Source organism: Desmodus rotundus, chromosome 8 (assembly GCF_022682495.2).
Source record: "Desmodus rotundus isolate HL8 chromosome 8, HLdesRot8A.1, whole genome shotgun sequence".
NCBI lineage: Eukaryota > Metazoa > Chordata > Mammalia > Chiroptera > Phyllostomidae > Desmodus > Desmodus rotundus.
Window position 1 is genome coordinate 18,879,106 of NC_071394.1, and position 19,521 is coordinate 18,898,626.

Here is a 19,521-nt window from a genome sequence, read left to right on the forward strand (position 1 = left end):
TTTACAGTACTTTCCTTGCTTAATGATTATTGCTAATGAGGACCCAGCATTGTTTAACTGTAATGAATATTTAACAACTAACAATTAAGAAGTAAAATGTAGTTACTTAGAATAACTGTTTTACAAGAAATATTTAAACAGTAGTATTCCAATTAAGTAAGTAAAAGAGAAAAGTAGAAGAATGGAAATGTGAAAAGCAAAAATTCTGTTGTGGTAATTTGGATCAAGGTCAGACATACTTGGGGAAAGTTGAGTAAGTTTGTTGAATTACATATTATATCCTTGGTCTCCAGGGGGAGTTCTAACAAAAGCTCCACTGACAATAGGGTTTCATTCCTTGTGGAAAAATAAGTGTCCATTTGTGTTTTGAAGCTGGTGATCATGGCTTAGTAAACCATTTAACAACACGTGATATAGTGGGTCACATACACACATCTTTGTGTGTTCCTTATATATCAGTTCTTAATAATCATAATGTGATTTTAAATTAAGTTTTAGTTAAACATGAATTACTATTAGCTTTGTTATGGTATCTAGAACCAAATTATTAAACAGATGAGTTGTTGCTTTGTGAAATCTCACTTTTAAATTATATGGATTTTTATTTTTATTTACTTTCGGTCAGGGCTTTGAACAGTTAACCATTCTACAAGTAAATTGGGAGGAGCGAAAGTGATGCTATTTTAGATCTTTTTTCATTCGGAACCAGAATGATTAATTTGCAGCCATTTTTCTATTGAAGAAAATCCAAAACATATTTTTCACACAGCTTCTGTTAACAGCTAAATGTTTTATACAGTTCTATGAATAAATTTTGCAAATACAAGTAAAATGCTCCTTTACAATATCAAATGAGCTATTTCCATTGGAGTTATCAATTATTAAGTAATTTAGATTATTTAGAATGATTCCACACTTCACAGCTTCTGACATATCTAGACTATACAAGTATCTTAAATACTTTATCACACAACACTGCCAAGGGCTTTCACCCTCTGATATCTGGAGTAGGGAGGTGGGCAGACACCATCTGAAGAGAATAAGGCACAAAAAATAGGCACAGAAGCTCAAAAGTAAATTATTAATTTAAATTAAGAACAAAGGTCCAGTCATTCTTAGACTTACACACATGTGCTTATTCCAATGTAGTTCAACATAAAGACCTCACTTTTTTCCATTTCTCCACCTTAATAATCAACTTAGACATCTTCGAGTATAACAACGTAGGCATCATACGACTAAGCAATGTTTTCCAGTCACGTCTAAGGGCTTTAAACTCCCTTTTCCCAAGGAAATCCCAAATCCTGCTGGGATACATTTCTTGCTATTCTAGTTGGAACTCAGAATGCATTTTCCCACAGGATTCGGATTGCAAATCAATCATTCAGCCTCTTTTGAGCTTCAGTTTCCTCATTTGTAGAACAAAGAATTGAACCAGAAGGTTGCAAAATCTCTTGCGAAGTTAAAATATTCTGTTATCTTCATGAACTACACTGGTTTCAGGTCAAATTGATTGTGTGAATGAATCTGGGCACCTATTATTTTTATACTGTTTCCATGAAGATGTGCACGTAATACCTTTCGAACTTAACCTGTTTACAGACTGTAGACGGGTCTGGTATGGGACCACTTGTTGTTAACCTCCAAGGGCCCTTGATCACTAATTTCCCACAAGATGTGGTTCTTTGTTAATAAAAGGCCACCACTCAAAAATGGGATTTTACTAGTTCAGTGGAAGGTTAGTTTGTTTTACCATAGCTATCAGTTACATGCACCCCAATTACTGAAGGGAAAAACAATCATCTCCAATTTATTTCAGCCTATCTGCATACCTAAATAAGTGTCTAGTCAAAATATATTTATACAAAAAGCTGAAACACATTCATATTTACAGCATCTAGAATTTCCATTTACCTATAAATTTCTCAGCAGTTTAGTATTTGTTTTTAAAATTATGGACAATAATAGTCTGAAATTGATTCTGAAAAAACTAGAAGAAAACTCTTTTGGGAAACTGCAATAATAAGACCATTTCTCCACTAATACACATCAGTGTGGTCCTTGAATGTATAATCTGCAGAATTATTTCAACAATTCCTTCACACTCTGTTACGTGTGTGTCCGTTACGCGTGTTTGCACTCTCTTGGGAAGGTTAGGGACTACAAAGATATTTACAGATCTGATGATTTGGGCAAAATGACTGTTAGTATCAAAATTAACAGTCTATTATTATTGTTTTCATTGGTAAGATTGCTATTGAACCATCACGTTTGACAAAATTAAAAAATAAATGGGTACCTTATTTCTTTTATAAAATTATATTTTCATTTTAAACCTTTTAATAGAAGAGATTAGAAAGGTCACAAGGAATGGGGTATGTTTTTCTGTGTGTGTGTATATGTGAATGGCATTGTTGTGTATGTTAAGCACCTGCTGAGTAAGATGCTTTACAGGTTGATCTTTCAAAAAATCATATGGAGTGGGTATATTTTTGCAGATTAGGAAAAATATCCAGAAAGATTTAGTAGTTCAGTCAAGGTCACACAACAGCAAGGAGCAAAGCTGGTCAAATCCAGGGTTACAAGACTGCAAATCCCAGGCTCTTTACGATTAACATTTTACTTTGTAATAATGAGAACCATAGAAGTTGTAGATCCAGCTACTACTCTGAATTCTACAACATATTGCTAATAGTCTACAGAAGATATGAGACCTTATTTATTAAGAATACATTTTCATATAAGTAACATGAGTGTATTTTCAAGATAACAGAAATTTACTCCCGTATTTTTAATGATCATAAATAACATTCTGGCTCTTTAGGACAAATGCATTTATAAATCTACTATAAAAATGTCTTCCCCACCTTTCTGAACAAAATATTGTTTTTTTTTCTTTTAGTTCAGAATCTTTATCATGTATCTTATCTGCAGGGCTTTGCTGCCTTAAGTTTTCCTCAATGACTTTCAAAACCTCATGTTCACCAGTAGACCCCAGGCTACTATAAATGCTCTGTGGGGTCATAGTTGAAAGGCCAGGCTTGTGACTGGTCATATTTCACAAATTCAAATCTTAGGTCTTCCTTCCCCTTGATGGCTTTGTTGTTTTTGATAGTTGTCTTAGCTTATTTGTCTCGGTATTTTTCATATTTAAAATGGAGATAATAGTGCTTACCTCAGTGTTTGGAGGGTCAATCTAGCTGATGTGAGAAAAGAACTTAGCTTATATCCTTATACACAGTAGAGGTTCAATGAATGATAACTGGTTAATATTATAATTTTAGGATTTTTAAAATATATATGTATTTAGTAAATAGTTGAATACACTAGATATCTCATTTTCTAAATTTCTAGCACCAGCGAATTCTCTCACGTTTCTAACACTGGTTCAGGGAAATCAGTCTCAGAACATGGGAGGGTTATGTCTGTAATAAGAATACGGAGGCTTGGAGTTTCTCCTGCTGTGATTATGTACGAGCATGACTCTCGACATGATGAGACTAGAGCCCCAATTAAAGAGGTGACTGGTGATGATGTTATGGAAAACCTGAGAAACTTTAAAAAAATGGTGCCCTACGATATACCCTGTCATCTGCCATCCTAAAATAGTTGTAAATTCTACCAATTAATGAGCTCTTAGGCAGAACTTTGGGAGTTGAGGGTTTGTGGGGCTGTGCCCACTGAGAAGATGTGATGTGTAGGAGGTGATATCCTGAGTATAGTTTAAGAATTCAGTGAAAGCAAGAATTTGAGTTCAGGCTAAATTCTGAATTGTCTGTGAAATTCCCATATGCAAAACAGGGGGGAATAACACGGCCCTGGGTGGAATGGGACCTGGGAGGATTGGGAACTATGCCCGTAGAGCAGCCCTCTCGGCTCAGAAGTGTCCTGCAAACAGAGAACATTACTTGCTTAATAGCACCTTCATAAAATTAAATCTCAACAAAAACTAGATGACAGAAATAATGTGGATTAGTTGAGTTTTATCTTAGTTTAGTCTCCTAACTTCAAAAGACCCAGATTCTTCCATAAGTAGTACACGATATTAAAAATAATATAGGAGTCAGAGATTTTATACCAGAAAACTTTAGGGACATATCAACCCCATGAAATATATGGATTTTGTTTGGATCCTGATTTAATCAAAGCAACTGTGAAACTACCTTTTGGAGAGAGAAACATCTGGAAATGGAATCACAAAGTGATTATTAAATGATAGAAAGACATTGTTAGTTCTCTAAGATACGGTCATCACACTGTGCTTCTTGTGTAAGTCCTCATCTGTTACACATAAATACTGAAGCATTCGTGGGGAAAGGAGAGGACTTGGGAGTTACAGCAGTGGCAGGTGGAGGATACAGAGCGGATGCGAAAACAGAGCTGGCACAGGGCTGGCAGAAGTCAGTAAGGTCTGAAACTGGACGATGGGTTCCTGGGTGTTTATTTTACTATTCTTTCAATTTTGTGCATATTTGGAAATTTCCATAATTAAAAAAATATCTCACAAATTACTTTTATTATCCATGTGAGAAACTTTTCCTCACCTAAACCTGTCTGGTCTAGTTGGTATTTGGAAGACATATTCTACCAAATATGCAGAAAAACGTCTTAGAGATGATTAAAGAAAAACACTCATCTAAATTGAAATTGAGTTTTAAAAAGTGTTAATAATAATATTCCAACACTTTAAACTTTTTACTTTGCTTTCCTTGTTTAATTCTCTAGATGTGCTATTGTGTTTTTCTTGATTTCATTGCTTTTTAAACCAAATTAATGTTGAGCTGTTGGGCAATGTTACAACTGCCAAATTGCAGGTAAAAAAATTTGAAGAAAATTGAAATATATTTGCTATATGAGATACTTTTTTCTTTTTTTAACAATGTTTATATGTTTAAAATATGTCAAATGGGCAATTTTGAAATCTGGCTAGTCAGGAAATGGTCACAATATAGACAGAAAGTCAGCTTAAGGGGAACCTGAAGTAAATATTATGGGTTTACTCAGTAAGCCTGGTTTATGGATTGACAGAAATATCATGCCAGAAATTGCTAACAGGCAAATAAATTAGAATCCTATTTACTGTTATGACTTCAGACGGGACTAGAGTTCTGGAGCTACGAAGTTACTAGATACCTGGGTGTCATGGTGAGATATATATAATAACATTTTTGAAGCCCTGACCTGGTAGCTCAGTTGGTTAGAGCATCATCCCTATATACGCCAAGATTGCAAGTTCAATCCCAAGTCAGGGCACATACTGGAACCAACCACTGAATGCATAAATAAGTGGAATGAAAAATCAATGTTTCTCTTTCTCTTCCCCCTTCCCCTCGCTTTCTCTAAAAATCAGTAGGTTTTTAACATAACATTTTATTTCCTGGTTATTATAAAATAGCAATAATAAGGTGTGGCATATTTATTTGCAGAGCTAGAATGATCGCACTGTGCTCCGTGAGCTGCTACCCTAGCCCTTCTAGATTGTGGCTCTAGGGCAGGATTGGCCCCAGCATCTAGGTTGGAGCCAATCTTCTGCGTGGAAGTTTTAGTAGTCCCCTAGATAATTCAAATATGATTCACATGATTTACCTTAACTAAAATTCTATATTAGTATAAAGCATCTCATGGTGAGTTAATAGTTACAACTATTATACTATAATAATAATCTTTGGCATTTGAAACCTGGTATGTAGAAATTATAAGCTTCCAAATTACTAATGAAACTCTTGCTTATTATTTTATCAATTAATGCAACTTTTCCCCAAACTTTCCTACTAAATGACTTTTTAAAAATAAGTAGAGAACTGATTTGATCTGAGAAGATTTTTAAAATGCCGCCTTTTGGTGCTTTTCACAGTAAATTTTCATAGTATTTACCTTTTATTTGTTTATTTTTCATACAATAGAAGTGCCAGTTGGATACCTCATAATTATTTTTAAGTGAGAGAGCCTTTACAATCATGACATACCCGAGCGGTGTGATTCCACAGTGCACCCTTGGAGCAGTTTGTACATGAGTAGTCTCACATTCACAGCTCACAGAGAACAAAGAGTTGCATCGATGTCACTAATTTGAAGAGGAAGCCTTTGGCACAGGTGGACATTTCTACAAAATGTCTTCAAATATTTGCATGAAATGAAAGTGTGAGGCAAAATGCATATAAAACCAGCCACGCTCGTTGATTGTTTATCTCACTAAAAGTCATTTTTTCTGCTTTCATACGTAGTCAGCTACAGTTCCAAACATACTTTGCCTTGAATGTCCTTTACTTCTGTTCTGTTAGCAATGGGGATACATGTGTGTGTTTTCTTCTGCACTGTGTTGAATAAAAAGGAAACTCAGCAAAACAGTTATGACTTAAAATTTTTTTAGAATAGTTGCCAACTAGCTGAGCACCTAATGTAATCAAAATGAACCCTTAAAATACAAAAGAATGTATAGATTTTTCAAGAGCAGTTACAGGCACATTGAGAATCAAGCTGAGATCTACTAGGAATTTATATTTTCCAGTTCTTTTCCTGTCCAAACTCCCTTTGTGTGGAATATGTCTTTGTAATGGAGTTTCCCTTTGCAACAGAAGGGCATGGAATTACGATGAAGGGAGAAACAAAGACGGAAGCAGAATGACCTCTCGTCTTCCTCTTCTTCTCTTTGTCCATTTAGAAAGCTACTAATTACATTTTCACAGTCCACCCAAAGGGAGAGGATATAAAATCAAGTGGTTAGAGAAGTGCATACCCTTTCTGAAATTGCAACGAACCTTGACTGTAGTAGCTGGGATACTCTTCCAACCCAAACAGATCTGTCATTTGTTCAAAAAGCACATGTATGGAAAGCCGAGGACGAGAAAGATATGCTGTTTAATAACAAAGGCCAATTCAGTTTAGTCTATCAGTAAATTTCAGAAAAAATTATCAGCAAATATTAACAGCTAAGTAAATAGAAATAGTAACTAATATTACTATGTTTCAGGCATCATTCAAAGGGTTTTATAATGATCAGTGTTAGTAATATATGCCTCAGTCCTACTAGGCTGGGTACATTTATAATCCCTAGTTTACAGATGAGGAAATTAAGGCACAGAAAGGGAAAGTAACTTTCCTGTATATTATGTGCTGGATTCAGTCCTAAAGAATCTGATTCCAGAAAATGAATCCTTAAGTGTTCATTAGGTAGTTTTCTGAAAAGCCCTAATGTCAGATCCACAGAGTGGTAATTTGAAAGCATTAGTCTTTTTAAGTCTTCTCAGCTAGACATGCTGACAATCTTTAAAGTGCTCTTTCCGTTCTGTTGTGGAGCAAAGAAACGTTGTCATTTCAGTATCACGGTACGATAACGAATAAGGCCCCCCCCCTTCTGACTGGCAGAACTACCACCTCCCAGAGACACCTACTGCCCTTCCCCATCAAACGTGAACCCTTTTATGTCAAAGCAAGTTCCATAGACCTGAATTCACCATGAGATCTTGGACATTTTAATCTTATCTTAATTACCACCTTCCCAGAAGTTGCTAGATTATTTCCCTTGGTCATGGCTCAGTCTGATTCTGAGTTTCTTCCTTTCTCGCATTAGTCTGCCATTAGGATACACAGAATTACTTCCTTCTGCGAGTAAAACAAAATGTACAAAAATAACATTGAAACCCCTCTTTATTTGAATATGCTTGATTTTCATTTTTATTCAATAACTCCAGTCCTGATTACTAAATAAAAATAATCATGCCCATGCTTATCTTATTATCTCATTTAAAGTTAATTAATAAATCAATAAGCCGCTGTACAGTCTACTAGCTAGTTATTTTGATGGAAAAAGAATTAAGTGTAACTCCCCAAAATTCCTGACTTACTTAGGCAGTGGTTGTAGAACTGAAACACAGTTCGGTCACAACAAAAGCCAAACTCATGAGACGGGTGCTGGTGCAAAAGGAAAGAGGAAAAGAAAGGAAGGGACAGGTGCAGGTTGCTCCAGAGAGAGAGAGAGAGAGAGAGCCTGCTGAGTCTTCTGTTCTGAGGGTTTCTATCCCCTCTCTGAAGGTGGGGATTATAGGGGGGTTCCCAAGGAAGGATCTCAATAGAATACACATCACTTGCCAGGCGTGTTCTTTCCGCATCATGATCTCTCCTGACTGGCTGGCACTAGGGGAGGGGCTCATCAGTCATTGCATCTGGTCCTGATGTCAGCCACTGTGTTGCCTGCCCTGGTTTTGTTGCTTTTCTGGGCCTGGAGCTGAAACACAACTGAGGCCTAGATGTTACCTCTAGTTTGACTAAAACTCTATCTCTGTGGTCAACAGCCCTTATGCTTTGTTCCTAAGATTGTTTGATGTGGTTCAGAACCTCCTTGTCTTTAGGGCTTAACACTTAATAGAGTGGTCGTGCAAGGGCTGTATGAGGCTATTTTCCAGCCTCCTTGTTCCTCCTGGGAGGGGGTCTACCACATGCCTGGCAATGTGCTAGGAGAGGAAAGGTGGGAGAGTCTCAACCACATGACCGAGGATATGCTAGAGAAGGAAAGGTCACCCTGGGGGCGAGGTTGCACCCTATGGTTTTCTGTTGCTAGGTGCCCAGTGCTTGCCGCCACCCCCTGACATCCCATACCTGCTCAAGCCTGTCTAGTTGCCTGAGGCAGACAGACACACTACCTGGTCTCATCTGAGTTTAGTTGGTCACGGGGCAATCAAATGAACCAGGGCGAAATTTTAAAGTTGGGGTAAACATCCTACCAATATCTAAATTAAAGGTTTCCTCTATTTAAGTGATCTGATAAGAATTTAAAGTGATTTTTTAAAGTCTAAATTGTAGATTTCCAAAAAGTGCAACTGGACCTCCTCCAAATGTTGCTCATTAGCGGTTGGTAGAGGGCTTGCTTAGGAGAGTGACTTAAATGATCAGCACAGCAGTGATCTGCATGGAGAGACGGGCCCTGAGTGTTCTCTTATTGGTTTATAATTAATTAGCTGGTTTAATATCTTTTTATAAGGACAAAAGAAGGTACACTTCCATCTGAATATCTGCAAATATAATTAATGGAGTCTGAGAGCAGGGACCCTCAATGTATTGGTTACCTTTTTAACCCCAGCCATTAGCTCAGTTCCTGGTACATCATAGAAGAGAATCAACAAATAGTGGTTGAATTAATGTACTGTACTCTAGAAGAAAACATTTGGTAAATAAGAGGCTCAGGAGTAGTTAGAGGCATAATAATAGATTCTATGCATAGCCTTATTTACAGGGATATTTTACATGTTTCTTTCTTTCTTAGTAGACTTCCTTCTTCTTACCTTTTTCATCTTGCCGTAATACATGTAACATCATAAAATTGTTTTTTAACAAAAGAGTTAAAACTTTTTAAATATCTGTTACACTTAAAGAAGAAAAAATTCCTTTAAAATGGTGTTTCCCTTAAGAAACAGTTTAGTGTTGATTGCCTACTCTAATAGCCTAAGAGCAAAGTGCTTTCCATATCTACATGCAGAGCTCCAGAGGAAAGGAAAGAAACTGGCAGCTGAGATGAACAGAATTCAGTATTTCTGTTGGAAACTAAGAAAAAGAAGGTAGCCTGTTGCTGATCATTCCAGAAGGTATATTCAGCCCAGGCTGTGGGAGTTAATTATAGTCCTTGACATAGAAGGGTGGTCTAGCCATTAAGTTGAAGTATCAGCATCTAGATCAGTGTTAAAAAATGTTTGCTTTTCTGTTTTTATTTTTGTTTTAAAAAGGAAATAATCATGGCTCCCATACAAATAAAAAATAAACATTGATAAAGTTCTTCATTTAAGTCATGAATTAATGAGGGAACCAATAAGATGTTACAATGGTTTAAAAGAGTATTTGAACAATCAGATATGACAGGTGTATGGATGGATGGATGAAATGAATTTACAAATAGATGCAACACAGATCTGTCCATTAGATGATAATCCATCGCCTGTCGCACAGCCACCATAAACACAGGTAACTCAGAAGCATGTGCTAGATGACATTTTTTGCTTACTAAAAAAACCATCCAGTTATCTTTCGGTTCATCTTAAAGTCTATCACAGTTTTTTTCCTACATCAGTCTAAAACATGCAAAGGGTACAGTTGGCCATTCAAAATATTTTATAAACAGAAGGCCTGCTGCTATCTGAACATAAGAAAACTAAGTACATTAAGACATTTACAGGTAGAATGGTGAAGCAAATTCAAGGGTACCATTTAATTCTTGAGATTTCTGGATGAGAAGGGGGTATTTGATTTAGAATTGTAATGTATCGGTTAAGTGAGAAAATAGTTAACCTGATGTTTAAAAAAATCAGATCTAGTATGCAAGTGTTCTTGGTTTTTCATACTACAAAAAACGTTCAAAATGTATTTAATTTTACCTTTCATATAATGATTCGGTATCCTCTCAGAAAATGTTTTTTTGTCTAATGAAAGCTGTTTTTAATTGAAAGTGTCCATTGAACATGGGGAGATGGTTGAGGAGATGGGTTAGAAATGAAGGGGAATATAACCAATAATATCGTGATAAGTTTGCACGGTGACACGTGGTTGCCAGACTTAGCGGGGCGATCACATTGCAAGGTATAAAAATATAAAATCACTATATTATACACCTGAAACTAATATAACTAATATAATATTGTGTAATAATCACCTTTTAAAAAAAGAGCAGTTATATTAAAACAAAAAAATAAAAATAATGAAATACAATTTCCTTTGGCCATGTGAATGCAAAATTAGGTCACAGTGAAAGAAAAGTAGCTTCCTGCTTTGCTCAGTAAGGCGGGTTTCAACAATCCCCTCTTTAACCCCTACGTTTCTTAATTCTCCCCAACCTCACTTCAGAATTACTACAATAAATTATAGGCACAAGTTATTCTAAAGGGCATGCCCTACAGTTTTCTTTACTTAACATAATGTGAATAAGTCATACTAATGGCTATATTGTTCAAAGTTAGAGTCTACATACCCAGTTTACAGGTGATACAAAATTCTGCTCTATCAGGTACAGAAATAACAATTGACAATAAGAGGCCTACAGACAAAACAAAACAAGCAAACAAAAAAACAAAAACAAAAACAAAAGAGGGAAGTTTTGTTGTTTTCTTTTTTATCCTTAGAATAATGTCTTGGATCACTGATAATATACTTTGGTTGTTTTAGATGTTGTTTATAAATGTAGCAGTTTGCTCGGAAATTTGAGGTACTTAAGCATAAAGAGTAAAAGATGTTGAACTTTAATGTTTGGGGTTTTTTTTCCAAATGATTCATCACAAAAAGATATAGAGAAAGAATGTTACTGTCAGGAGCCTGGTTGCAGAGTGTACTTGATTTAGCAAAGTCCCTGTGGTTAGTCCCTGCATATGGAAAGTCAATGGCAAAGTCTGCATCATACTAGAGCCTCTTAAAGACACATTTGAAAACAGATCATCTAAACGCCAATTGAAACAAGTGGAAAAACAGAAAACAAAAACTTTCTTACTGTCTTTTGGAGTATTTTTGAAATAGATTGGCATTTGGTAGATCAAAATATGGATCTTTTAAAAAGGTCTAAACTGAAAATGTTTTATATAACTTGCAAACCATTAAAATAATTGACTACATTTATATGACTTGGTAGAAATATAAATTTGCTTTCCTGACTTATAGGGAATGATTTAAGGATGATTTTTTTTTAATGAGATTTACCACTTTAATGTTCAGAAATTGTTCGGAGCAGCAACCCAGTTCATCTTTACTCCACAAAGATCTGGACTGAGGTTACCAGCTTATTTTAGCAGGCCAAAAAATAAGTATAAATACACAGTATTCGTGTATGTGTTCATATGCAAAATCCGGCATTTTTTGAATGAACTGGCCGGTCTTCATAGAACAACCAAGGGACAACCATAACCTTGATTTAAGGTGTAAAATGTGAAGAAATCTCTATATATTATAGGTTATAATAAACTGTATAGTTTAATTACAATAATGTGATTTTGAAGTATTAAAAGTTACCTTTATTTTACAATATTAAACTTTTTTTAAAAAAGTCATGCCCTTTTAAACCCCACAATTTTTCTACCTAAGAAATATTTTCAGGATAATTTTTATTATCCATTTCTTTTTTTAAAACACAGAACAAGTTGATTTCTCTTTTGGAACGTGTTCTTTTAAGTTATAGTTTGGGTAGTTTCTGCACATAAAGTAAGTACATAATTTAAGGAAAAGTACAAAATGAAGTAAAAAAGAGACATTTTTAAAGCTCTTTAGGTAAGTACTTCAGATCTGTACTTACCATGAAAAAGCAATCACATTGTGAAATTTTATAATATCTCAATTGCTAAGGAATCGTACATAGTATTTCCTCACTTTGGCAGAAGATTAACAATAAATGTTTAGAAATCACTTTTAACTTAAAGTGTGAATTAAACACTATCCCTGAAAAATATCTTGCTGATATTTTTCCAGTGAAACTATTATTCATAACAGGATAGTATTTTAAAAGCAAGCTAAAAGAAAGTTCCTCCAAGTTAAAACTCCATCTATCTCACATAAAAGAGGAGAAAAAATTAGAAAAAGAGAAGAGAGTCACAAAGTGATAAGAATTAAACTCCCAATGGGAAAATCAAAAAATAGTTATTATAAAGCATTAATCACCAACCTTATGATTTCCAATCTAAATTAAATGTTATACCATTTCATTTATTTTTTATAACTAGTACTCTTACAATTTTATTGCTTTTAGGTCGTGGTCATTACTTTCATGACCTGAAATACATGTGTCAGGCATATCAACCAATTGGCACCTATCCTTTTTTAAATATAGAAAAAAAGATGACTATTATATTGTAATACTTTGTTCTCTCTCTCCTCCTCTTTCTATTTTTTTTTTTTGTTTTTTGTTTTTGTTTTTGGATGGTTGGTGATTTGTTTGCTTCTCCTGGTTCCTGTTGCTCAGTGGTGTTTGGCCAGTTTGTATTTTTCCAGACATCACTCCACGATGTTGTTGAGGTGTATGATGGGCCAACTCAGCAATCTTCTCTGTTATCTTCCCTCTCAGGATCCCATTCAGGTATCCTTTCATAGAACTGCCGTGCATCAGTTATTGGTTAAAGACTGACTTTGATTGATGTTGTAGTGAAAGTTGAGATTTATGTCATCCATATTAGAGATAAAGTAAACTGAAAATAGAATTACGCATTATTTTTTTTAAAAAAGAATAGAGACAGAATTAATAGTGAATCAAACTTTTGAGAAAAATATAACCAACTATTTGCTGGGGTTGTGATAAAGTAAATATAATATTTAGTCACTTAGTCTTTGGTATTTAATGTAATACAAAATATTTAAGGATTCTTTAAAGAATGAGGCAATATGTATTAAAATGTACTTAAAGCCTGCCAGTAAAAAGGTTGCAATTAAAGCTGCACCCAAAGAAAATATATTGTCAGCAATAGGATATACTAAAGTAATTTGATAGAACATAGATTCATATTTTCAAATGACAGTATAAATTAATATAATTTGTTAGGTTTACTGAATGAAATTATTTATGATATCTTAGTGTTTGTTTTGTTGAGTAGGAGAATCACTTCCACTGAGTTCAGGTAATCAGATCACAATTCGATTTACTTCAGTTGGACCAATAACAGCTAAGGGATTTCACTTTGTTTACCAAGGTAAGTGACCCAGTAGCCTAGTAACACACTAAGGAATGATATCAATTTCCATGCTGTGTTCAGAGTTATTGAATGATCCAATTCTCATAATCATATAAGGGGGATACAAGTTGTGTCTTTGAACAGTTTTGCCCTGTGCCTTCCCCATCTCTACAGCACTATTACCTTGACCGAAGTCAAAAAACACCAATTGCTTCATCATCATTCTCAATTGTATGATTTCCTTTTCTTCTAACATTTTGTTTTCAAAAGTTTTTTTTGCTGACAATTCTTCACATTCTACATATTCTATTTTCCTCATAGTTTTGAACTCTAAACTGGATTGTACAAAATTGTGTGCTGATGTGCTTAGATACGCTAAGGAAACATTACTCCATTCTAAAATTTTAGTTTCTCTTTGTCTCAGGAGAATTCAAATGTTTTTCATGGCTATTAAATATTTTTGTGCAATTAAACGTAGGTTCACACCATTTTTCTCACCTTTCACAGATAATCGTCCACATTATCATTAAATTAATCTATCATTTGAAATATTTTGTTTTAGTTATATATGATCATGTACTATTCTCAAATGTATCTTGACATTTCTAACACATTTATAATTATTTGTGATTTGATATTTTAAGCCCTCTAATTCTATTTATAATATTGGTTATAATATAGTTTCATTTTTAATAGTATTCCCTCTGTTAAACAATGTGGGGTATTATGAATTTTAAAAGGCACTATTAAAATTGAATTACTTTTACTCAAGTCGGATAATAGGAATCAATCTATTTGGAATTCATCGTATCATTTTGGGAGGCATTGTCAAACACTTTGATCCCATCTTTAGGTATTTTAAAAAGAAAAAACATCCTGTTATCATTCTCTTTTACTAAACCAAAAAAAAAGAGTCACAATTAAAGGATATAATAATAATTCTAAAAGCAATCTCAAATTTGATATCATATAATTCGTATTAAAAGATAAATTTCTATTGTTGTTAATCTGTCTGACTTTTGCTTAGCCTGAATGCAGTTCTGTCTTCATCAATAGCAAACATGTCTTGAAAACTAAATTGGTAAACATGCTATGAGATTAATAAAGTGTTGTGTTTGCTTTTTCAAATCTATGTTTTTAGGGAACAACTGCTGACAAAATTGTGACATTACCTCATAGAATCTGACACATATTATCTGAACTCAGTATCCCAGTTTAAAAAGAAAAACATATATTCAGTTATCATCCCATAAATTGACTTATATAATTCAAACTACGTTTTTATATTAATAAGAATTTTGTAAAACAAAAAAATAGAAAAAGTGTTGTTTAAAGGATCAAAGCAAAATGTTTTTAACTAAAAACAATCTTGATGACAATATTCATTTTAATTGTATTTATTCTGTATTAATTTTAAAACTTTTAGAAATGTATTTAAATTTTTCATTGAAGCTTTGATAAAAAGTGAAGATTTCTTTGAAATCTTTTAAAATAGTTACATTTGGAAACCTGTATCTGTCTATCAAATGTGGAGTTAAAATGGAGACTTGTTTGTATACAGCTGTTCCCAGAACAAGTTCCACACAGTGCAGTTCTGTGCCTGAACCAAGATTCGGAAGAAGGATTGGCAATGAATTTGCAGTTGGTTCATTGGTTCTTTTTGAATGCAGTCCAGGATATATTCTCCATGGATCCATTGTGATTAGGTGTGATACAGTGCCCAATTCTTTGGCCCAGTGGAACGACTCCTTACCTACCTGTATTGGTGAGTATATAAATTTGTATGCTTTGCGATTGTACAGACTTTATATCAAATTAGTCATCTTGCTTCTTTTGGTATTTCTATTTCAGATTTAATAGTTATATATTAAGTTTAATTACTCTTTTAGTTATAATATACTTAAATATACAAATTAGAGTGAATATTGATGCAGTGAGGTGTGGCGCAGTCAATGAAAAATATTTTGTGTTAAATTAGCTGGAAAGTTTCCTCACTTATTTACTTATATAGATAAAAATGTACAACATATTTCCAATAACAGAATTTGATTGTTCCTAATAAGGGATTGAAATAAACATCATTTTTCATTTTAAAAAATCTTACGTGAAGATTTCTATGCCAATAGGTAAAGAACTTGCATGTCTTTTAAGGGTCACAGAAGCTGATATTTTTTGACATATTTTACTTGGACACCAGAAGAATTAGAAAATATGCATTAGTGAATAAATATATTTCTCCATTAGTTATAAATATGTATAAAATATAAAATAGATTTTAACAGTCTTTTACAAATATAAATGGTAACTTTTTAATATATAGAATGCACAGGCTTAGCCAGAAATCTCCTAGTTTTAAACTTTATTTTTTCAATACTATGTCCAATTTAAATTGGTAAATAGAATATGCACTAAGTGGTGGGCCCTCTGCGTGCTGTTACATAAAACAGACAGATAATTTCTAAACAATAAAAAGTAGTTTAGAATTGTATAGTATTCCAGGATTATTACAGTGGTTCTTGGTGCCATAAATGTGGACAATGTAGAAGGTTGGAAGTCACTTTCCTCTCTGTCTCAAGGGCATAACTGGAAGTTATTTATTTTTTAATTACATGCTATTAAATTAAAAGACAATTGGTAAAACTTCAAGTTAAGAAATGCTTCTTCTACATTGAATTCTTTCTCATTAAAGTTTTATTGGTACGTGATTTGGAAAATAAAAGGAAAATTTTTGAATAACAAAAGATAAGCAAAATTTTGTTTTTATTAATAACCTCAGTTCTCCATTTTTTTATAGAGAAAGCATGAGTGTGCCTATGTACACACATAACATACATATGGTAATTCATAAAATTTATTTTAATGACATTTTTGCCACACCTAAAAAGCACTTACATGTGTCAGTAGTTTTTGTTCTTAAGTCTTAAGACACATTTTACCAATATTCTACACAGATTTAACATAATATTAGCCCATAGTTCTTTAAAATAAAATATATTTTTAAATTGTGAAATAATGTGGAAGGTATATTCATTTCTGCTGAGGAAAGGGTAAAATGTTGATATGCACTCATAGGACATGTAATTTGTATAAGACATATCTGGCCTAAATAGGTAGAATACACATATGTTTTTATCATTCAAATCAGAATGTTATGAATAGTTTTGCTGGGAAAATGGTATGAACCAAGGATGGTCACTGGATCTTTCTAGGAACTTGATACCACCCCCCACAGCTGATTTATCCAGCATATTTCACAGGGCGTTATTTTTACAACAGATATTTTAGTTCTGCCCACTACAATGAATGGAATGTGAATTATTCTCTTATTATTTGTTCCTTTGTTGTAAACCCCCTACAAAAATAATTTAAAGCCCTGAAGGCTGTAACGGACTGTTCAACTGTCTCATCTGTCAGCTAAATAACCCCAGTTTCTGATATGGTTATTAATGCTTTCTATTTCCCAGGTTCCATAGTGAATAATTTAAATACAAACTGAATCCCCACAGTACACCTGTGAAGTTAACTCTCAGAACTTAACACAAATAGGCTGAATGTTAGAGAGGTAAGACAGGTCTCTTTAGAGTGACATGACATAAAGCAGCCAGCGAAGACGAGGCAGGATTTGAAACTGCTTTTCTGACTTCAGTGACAAGAGACTGCTTCTCTTTACGATTTGATTTAGAAGTAGCTTTTTTTTTTCTAATTAGAATTCTACACATTTTTATAATGTGGAATATCTTAGCCTATTAAAATACACTTTTTGACAATCAGTAAGTGAGGAGAATAAATCATTTGGACCTGATGGCCCTCCTATTTTGTACCTGGCGTGGAGCTACCATTAATGGAACAAACAGACCTTCCTCTTTGCATGCTTTTATACTCTCATGGAAAGACAAGAGATTATGTTCCCCTTTCTGAGCCTCAGTGTATGTTGACTGCATACTCTTATAAAGTAATAATAAGTACGTTATCCTAAAGTAAGAAACCATGAGCTGAGAGAAATGTTCCTATTTCTGTGACAAAATTAGTCATGTAATATGCATTAATAGATATTACGGTGCTTTAAATCTATTTAATAATTGAGGACAGACACATAATAATAAATCTCTTCAGCTCACAATGGATTTTAAAAATATTTCTCTGTACACATCAGGAATTAATCATTATTTCTGTCTCACTTTTCCCTGTAGTTATTTACATAATTTCTATGTCACTTTAAATTTATTTATTTAGGTATTGATAGAAAATATCGAAACAATGTAATAGAAGGTAACTAGAGAAGTAGTGATTTCTACTTAGTTTCATACATCTAAAGAAAATACCTTCAAGGTAACCAACTATTTTAAAAATAGAGCGATATGATGAGATCATGGAAACTCACAAACTACTAAATTAATCTTTAAATATTATTGAAAAAAATCCATCTATTCCTCCAGTTGGAGTGTTTTAAGTACCTGCATATACAGAGTACTAAACTGTAATTCTATGAATTACTCCTTAAAAGTTCTTTCTGTATACTTACGTTAATGTCCTAATTACTGGGGAAAATTTGTAAAGAATCTTGTAAAACTGCATAAAATCTTGATAGCTGGGAACTGTAGTAGGGTTTCAACATAGGGGTTAATTAAGTCTTGGGTAATAGTCTGGCTTTTGATGATAACTCTGAAGGGCACTGAGTTACTATGTGTTTCTGGAAAATTTACATAATATCTGATTCTCCATCCTCATATTGATAAAACAGGAAAATAATAGAACTTTCTCTTAGATTTATTGTGGCTATTTGATGATTTAAAGTCTTAGCATAATTCTTGGAACTGAGTATGTATCCTGAAATTAAGTTGTTCTTGTTCTTGCCAAATCTTCCAACATAGAATCAGAAGATTCTAAAGGTATTGGATCTAGAATATAAAATTTATATGCAATGCTGATAAAGGATTTGATATTATTGATTTTCATCTACCGATAGGTTGATTTAATAATACTTTAAAGTTATATGTAAAATTTATCTTCCACAGATGATTTTGAATCTCAGAAAGGACTAAAGCATAATCTCCCTTCAGTCTTTCAATTCTAATAACTTAGGGTTTCTTGAATTTGCTATTTTCCTTTGCACTTAAAATTTTTAAGAAAGGCTTTGGAGAAATATCAAGACAATTTTTTTAGAATTATAGTAATTATTTATTAGACTATGCTATTACAATGAAATTTCTTTCCATCAATTGATGTATTTAAGGACAAATAAAGAAAGATTTAAAACTATAAGCATGTAATCAAGATATGGTTTGTTTTCATTGTTTACAAGGGTATAAAATAAAAATAATGTTAAAATAACAATCACTACAATTATAATTGGCCTTGAAAATATATATATACATGTATATATATTTTAAGATTTTATTTATTTATTTTTAGACAGAGGGGAAGGGAAGGAGAAAGACAGGGAGACATCAGTGTGTGGTTGACTCTCTCGCTGCAGCCCACTGGGGACCTGGCCTGTAACCCAGTCATGTGCCCTGACCAGGAATCGAACCTGTGACCCTTTGGTTCACCGGCCAGCACTCAATCCACTGAGCCGCAGCAGCCAGGGCTGAAAATATATATATATATATTTAACAAAGGTTTGCACTCCATGTTTTTCTAACTCTGAAAAAAGCCAAACATCATATTATCCAAAGAAATTTATTTTATCCACAAGGTATGCTGATTAGATGGGATAGAAAGAGGAAGGAGATAAAGGGGAGAAATGAGCTGACATTAAAGAAAAGAGGAAAAAAGAATTATTTTAGAAAGAGGAAAGGGAAATGCAAGTAAAAGAATATTTTGGGAGATGAAGTTTAGAGAATAAGAATTGTAAGCTATAAACATAAACCATTTTTTTAAAGTAGAAGAAAACTCC

At 33.6% G+C, this 19,521-nt stretch overlaps 1 protein-coding gene across 2 annotated transcripts in view; it reads left to right on the forward strand.

Annotated features, from left to right (window-relative positions):
* CSMD3 (CUB and Sushi multiple domains 3) overlaps window positions 1-19,521 on the forward strand; it is an 885,055-nt gene that overhangs the window by 716,991 nt on the left and 148,543 nt on the right. Inside the window, exons 33-35 of one of the 2 annotated variants that reach the window (XM_024572155.3) lie at window positions 12,923-13,036; window positions 13,548-13,643; window positions 15,187-15,390. In XM_024572155.3, coding sequence (XP_024427923.2) covers window positions 12,923-13,036; window positions 13,548-13,643; window positions 15,187-15,390 — 414 coding nt within the window. The remainder of the gene's footprint in view (window positions 1-12,922; window positions 13,037-13,547; window positions 13,644-15,186; window positions 15,391-19,521) is intronic. The other variant, XM_045181698.2, reaches the window with a different exon arrangement.